The following is a 6,795-nucleotide window of genomic DNA, read 5'->3' as shown; positions in this document are numbered from 1 at the left end:
GCAGCCAACAGCTGATTGGCTGTGACTACCAGCCAATGGGAGAAAGAGAAGAATAAAGCGACCCAAATGGCGATTAGGAAGTCTCATCTATTAGCAGCTGGGGGAAGGGAGTGATAAAAGAAGGGTTGATGTGAGTTGAGTGTTTGTGGGTTTTCACTGGATGAATGAACAGAATGAATGAATGAATGTGGTAAATGGAAGGCCCTCATAAGTATAGTAAACAAATCTATGTGTGTGTGTTTAAGACACAAATATATCATAACACAAAATGTTGTTGTCATATATATTTTGCACATGTAAGAAATCAAGCAGTACTTCCCATAGCACAATTAACATGAGGTCATCAGTATAAACAAAGAAAAAATGGCTTTTTCCATTCCCTCTCCTTTGCCTGTTTTGTACTGCTTCCTGTTTCCAAATTGTTCCATTTAGATCTTTTCTGTCTTATTATTTTAGAGCTTCTTTTTCTCTCTCTATGTCTCCTTGGTGTTCTTCTTGGTGAGGTAGCTTTGGTAGTAGAAGTTGCTGAAGAGGGCGATGAGGCTGAGAGAGTAGGCACACACGACCATATTCATGGAGTCAGGGAAGTCACAGTCAGCAAATAGGTTGTAGGTGGTGTGGATGGTTACTATGAAGAACTGGAGCTAGGAGACATACACAGATACAGGAGAAAAAGGAGACAGAGAGAGAGAGATTGAAAGGTGGATTATCTAAGCCCTTAATGAAATAAAAAGCAAGTGACCTCAACCTGACCACTGAGATTGGTGAACAGACACCCAAAAAAACAGAGCAAAACCTATTTGAACACGAAGACATGTATAAAGACATAAACATGTATTTTTTAACCAAAATGAAACACATGTTAAGGGCGTAATGTTATTTGTGAGCCGCTGATTCTTAGGATATTAGCTCACAGTATCATAACATGTACTGTGCACTAATATCCATATGTTTCATAGAGCTGCAATAGAATTCAGGGCGCCAGCAGGATGCGTATAAATGAACATGATTGACATTGTGCGTCTACACACACACACACACACACACACAGAGAGAGAGAGAGAGAGAGAGAAATGTACTCTCCAGTCAACTCAACTGTCTCAACTTCAGTTTACCAAATTGTGAAGCCAACTGTTAATAGAGGCTTGGGGGTCACCTCTAAGGTCAGTACAATTAGTGTTACATAATGGCAGTCAGCCACCATACTGACCTATATATTCTGCAGCCATACAGAGGAACAGAAAACCCTACAGAATGCATTGTTACCTAACCAACGCTATGAGAGGAAAACAGATGGTCCAGTAGTTAGTTGAGGAGCATCAGTGCTGCTAATCTGTTTAGTTATGCCAACAGCCAATCAGAACCATAACTAACAAAGCCGGAGGCCTCACGTCAGGCTTGCTAAACTTGAATACTTAGAGCTCATGGAACATGCTTGGATAGTTGGTTTTTTTTTGGACATATACCAGTCCAAACAGGCGTTTACATATACAAGGAAAGGCTTGCCAATGTTCTTCAATACTGGTAACACCATAGTTTCACAGGATGCTTATTCAAAAAATGCCTAATTGTCTTTATGTTACAGGTGCAGCTACAGACTTTCTTTGATAAAAAAGTCCAAAATGTTCATGCAGATGATGCTAAAACCTAAAAGAGGACTAATCACCAAAATTAACCACAGAGATGATCCCAGGAGCATTTTGGCTACATTAACATATTAAAGTGGCTCTTTCCTAGTGACAACAATAGTAATTTGATAAGTGATAACATCCTAAAATAAAAAAATAGAAAGGAAATTTAGTTTTTAGAAGCAACACATGCACAAAGTGGCCAGTGAGGCAAATACTGACCAGCTGCAGGGTGGTGAGGTAGCGCTTCCACCAGAGGTATTTGGACATGCTCGGTCCCAAAGCTGCCAGGCCGTAGTACAGATACATCACTACATGGACCAGGGAATTGATCAGGCCAATCAGGAAAGCTGTGGACAGATGCACAGAAAGAGTGCCTAAAAATGTAGGTTTTTCACTAAATGATTCATTATTTGTAGATTTTGTTAAATTTGACGTCTACTCACACTGGCCACCAGCCACATATTTAACCCCAGCCCACCAATTGAAGATCATGGTGGCGTGATGGTAGACGTGAAGGAAGGTCAGCTGACTGTTCTTCTTCCTCAGGATGAAAAATATCTGAAACACAAAGCCAAGCATATAGTGAGGTCCTGCAGCAATGTGTTCATTCATGGAGGCAGAGCAGGTACAAAATACATGCACAGGTGAGCATGTTCCCAAAAACATTGCTATAGATATTTTAAGTTTATACTAACAAATTAACTCAATATATATTTCTTTCATACTTACGGTATCACTAAGCTCTATGACTTTAGAGAAGTAAAACCACCAGCACACTCTGGCCATCTGTTCAACAGGGTGAAACATATGTTACTACACTTTAAACACTCACAAAATAAAATGAAATAAAAATTAAAAATTAAAATAATGTGAGAAAATTAGTTGCAAAAATATAATTTAATGAGGAATCACCTGTGTTCATAATCATGATTAACTTTTACTTGTACATCAACTTAAAAACGTGTTCATAAATACAGTAAATAAAAATGTAAGTAAAGTTTTTCACATTATCTCAAAGACATTTTTAAGTGTTTTAATAACTGTATTTATGAACACACGTTTTGAATTAATTACTCATAAAAAAAAGTTTTCACATTATTTAAAGGAATTTTAAAGTATTGAGCTGTAATTTTAGGATACACATTGATGTTTTGTGAGGTAATTTTTGTCATCAATTTATAGTCCACTAAAACTTATGTATATCGACACATAATTCATTCCAAAGTGGAGCTTTATGAGGAAATTATTGGATACAGTACGATGTAGTGAAAAGATTTACCCTCATGGCCAGTGGGCTGTCACTGTAGTCGACTGGCTGGCACAGCAGACTGTATTTGGCCAACCAGGCAGAGGCTGTGAACTGGAAAAACAAAAGCTGCTTGTCATCTGTGCTGTTTCTCAATCAGCACTGTGACCTTTCATCCCATTTTTCTCATACAAAAATTGTCTGTAATCACGTCCTGTATGACTGATGACTCCCACGATTGACACGGCACGATAACTCTGTGATACCCTTTGACTCAAATTGTTTTTTTAAACATTTGAAGAAGGCAACAAGCAACTTAACAAGAAATGCCCCCCTGAAAAATAGCAAGAAATTACTAAAAAGTTACAGGGAAAGGACTGTAAAAGGAAAAAATGAATTTAGAAAAAGAAAAATGTAAAAAAATAAATGACATCAAGAAGATGCTTAAAAAAACATTTTTTTGTAATGTGATTTTTAAATATATAATTAAAAAACTTCCAGATGATCCACTCAAGTTTTGAAAAGTTGTGCGATGCAATAACACGTCATGTTGCGCCTGCGGCATCATGCCCGAGGGAGCCAAATCCTACCGACAAGCACACAGCCATAGCGTTATGTAAAAATGGCTTTTATGAATCACCTGAAATGCCACCTCATGTGAGTGTTTTAGGGTTTGTTTGGTTTTTTTTAAATTTAGGTGTTTCCATTAGGCATATTTTAAATTTGCAATTTCAGTGTTCTTAATTTGAGGGTAATGGAAACCAGCTTATAGTCATTTGATCTGTTGTTGTGGCACCAGAAGCACCAGAAAAATGTCAAGTTCTGAATTCTAAAGGGGATACAACTTTTTGCAGCCATTTTTGTTCCATATCTTACAACCTCTCACACCAGCTTAGATGATCGTGATCCAGTTGTTCCTTTCGTTCTACCAGTCAGCAACTGTTTAGAGGTCGATGACATGCAAACATTAGAAAACCCCACATACTGACACAGCTTACCATCTACATACAACCCTAACATAAGCTCAGTTCAGCACAGTAGTACCTCATAGAACATGTATGCAGATAGGCAGACCATGGCGAAGTTGTAAACTATCAGGATGAGTTTAAGGTTGACTGGCTGTCTTTTCGCCATCAGCTTTGGTCCCACCCATATAATGAGCAGGTAGCACAGAAAGATGCAGCTGATTGGCACAGGAGAGTAGACCAGCGGCCAGTTGTCAGTCCTCTTGTCTGCACAGAGAGAAAGCAAGAGAAAAACAAAGATCAGACAACACAGATATCTAACAAAGGATCACTGAAATATGTGGGTAATTACACCAGTGAGGTGACAACAAAGACTTGCCTCCATTTCCCAGAATTCCTAGGTAGAATAATTGAAATTTCTGCCACATGGTGATATTCTGAAAACCCTGAGATGGATGAGCAAGAGCAACTTTGATCAGTTAGTAAGTACAGAATATGAAAATAGCATTGGTGCAACTGCAATAATATCCCTCAAAGCCAGAAATGGAAGATATAGTCATGAAACGTGTCTGAAGGAGGAAAAGTATTTCATGTACAGTGCAATTGGGGAAAAAGTACTTAAAAACAACGACTAACACACTTCTGCAAATTTGATTAAATCACCCAGAGATGATCTGGATTATACTTGAAGGATTATGTTCACTAATCCAAACGTATCTCCTGCTAATAGATAATAACTAATAATCCCCTTGATGAACGGCTGCCTAATGTGGACGACAGGGTTTCCACATACGATTACCAAAGGACAGTGCTGACATCTAGTGCTTACAGATGGAAGCTCATAACAAAACGTTACATTTTACTCTCCTCTATCTTCCTTTTAAGTGAGTTTCAGATAAAGCTGAGTTTGCATGTGCTTTGTGTCTTTTACCAGGACTCGAGCTCCCCCTTGTGGTATTGGTGCATTAATCAGCTAAATTTTGGTCCAGTATTGGTCTGTAAATGTTGAAATTTCAATAGTCTTTTGTTATGTCTCTAGGAATTTGGGTGGAATTTATTATTAATGACCAGTTTAGTATGCTAGAATTATACACATATTACACGTATGACATTCGATGTGCCTTTAAAATGTAGCAGGATTTAGGGTCAACTTTAATTTAATTTCTTCTTAAACCATGTTCAAGAAAAATTAAAAATAAATCTACCTTGTACCTTTAAAGATAATTTGGCCTCTTTTTAAATAGTTCCACTTTTAAATATTATTATTATTATTATTATTATTATTATTATTATCATTACTATTATTATTGTTGTTGTTGTTGTTGTTGTTGTTGTTGTTGTTGTTGTTGTTGTTATTTACAATAAAAATGTTTTTATCTGAATTATATTTGCACTGAATTAATTTATAGGCAAAGACAATTTTCTAATAAAAACAAAAGCTCTAAAAATAGCATTTGGGGAGATAAAAATTTCCAAAAGATATGTTTAAACATCTGACCAGTTTTATTCTCTATGCCTTTAAGGTTATTTTTGCCTCTTTTTTATTATTATTATTCTTAACAACTAGATATTTTTGAATTTGAATTACATTTGAATTCAATTAACTTAGAGGTAAATAAAATTAAAAAAAAAAATAATAATAATAATAGTAATTGAAAACAGCATTTGGGGAGATAAACATTTACAAATGACATGTTTGAATGTTTAAATAGATTAATTCTAATAGTAATGATCAAATATAATATATTCAGCTGTTTTGGTTAGGGAGGGTTGTGAATGTTTACACAGGGGGAAAGAAGCAGAAAGAACATCCCTGCTTCAGTAAGCCTCTAACTAAACATCTCACAGTGGATCATTGTCCTGTAATCCCATCATTTCTAGGAAGAAAGTATTTTAAAAGAGCAAGCTTAAATAGATATTTTTCTGTCCATGTTGAACGCTCCACCTCAGAATGTCAGTGAAAGCATTAATTACTGTATTGGTAGAAGCCGCAGGCTGTGTGGACAGGGATAAGTAGTTTAGCTCCTGCAGGAGCCTCCTCGTTGGGATTTACTGAGGAAAATCCTCAACATGGCCAGGCTTCTAGAAACTGCTGCGTTTTATCGACTCAGTTTAGCAACTACTGCATTGCTACATTGAAATCTAAAGAAAACTGTTCAAGACAAGAAGCTGTAACAGCAGACAGAATACAAATCCAACACTGGACTGTTTATTGAGTGGGGTGTTTAGTACCTGCATGCAGGTAATCATAAGAAATGACGACAGACAAACTTTCTGTTGTATTACTCACATTTAACAGCAAGAATTTCAAGAATCACCACATACTTATAGTTTGAGTTAAAAGCTCTTTCTCTATGAAAGGACATCATCTCAACGTGATCTTACCTTCATAGTGATGGTGTCTGTTTGGATTTTTCCTCCTCAGCTCTCCTCAGTAAAAAGCATGCTGCATCTCTGCGATGTGTTAAGCAGCACTGAGGTAATCCACCTGCTCTCTGTGTTTGTGTGTGTGCGTGTGTGTCCAGCGTGACATATGGCAGTGTGTTCCTTTATTCTAGCATCGCAGGTCAAGTGCCTGCCTTCTAAATCCCCGTTACTGTGTTGTTCAGAATGAAGTTGTCCAAAAAAAACCTTTCCCAAAATACTGAGTTAATATATAAAAAAAAACTCTCTCAGAGTAATGACTTATTACTGTACTTTCAGATACTAGCTTATCACGTTGAGATACTAACTCATTATTGTGAGATACTAATTCATTATTGTGAGTTACTCATAATTTTTGAGATGTTAATGTCATTTTGAGATATTAACTCATAATTTTAAGATTCAATCTCATTATTGTGAGATACTCACTTTGTTTTTTGAGACAATAACTCATTTTGTGATAGTAACTCATTATTGTGAAATAATAGCTCATTATTTTGAAGAGCTCATTATCTTTTTTTGTATCAGA

General features: G+C 36.4%; 1 protein-coding gene across 1 annotated transcript; it reads right to left on the bottom strand.

The window, feature by feature from the left end:
- Nucleotides 1-473: 473 nt before the first annotated feature.
- elovl8a (ELOVL fatty acid elongase 8a) lies at nucleotides 474-6,233 on the bottom strand. Its single transcript, XM_042498330.1, has 8 exons — nucleotides 6,228-6,233; nucleotides 4,222-4,288; nucleotides 3,922-4,109; nucleotides 2,911-2,991; nucleotides 2,361-2,417; nucleotides 2,075-2,189; nucleotides 1,851-1,978; nucleotides 474-644 (listed from the first exon to the last, which is right to left on the bottom strand). Exons 1-8 carry the CDS (start codon nucleotides 6,231-6,233, stop codon nucleotides 474-476), a joined length of 813 nt encoding a protein of 270 aa, XP_042354264.1.
- Nucleotides 6,234-6,795: the final 562 nt, after the last annotated feature.

The sequence above is a fragment of the Plectropomus leopardus genome, chromosome 12 (assembly GCF_008729295.1).
Source record: "Plectropomus leopardus isolate mb chromosome 12, YSFRI_Pleo_2.0, whole genome shotgun sequence".
Taxonomy (NCBI): Eukaryota; Metazoa; Chordata; class Actinopteri; order Perciformes; family Serranidae; genus Plectropomus; species Plectropomus leopardus.
This window is presented reverse-complemented; position numbering and strand designations above follow the sequence as displayed.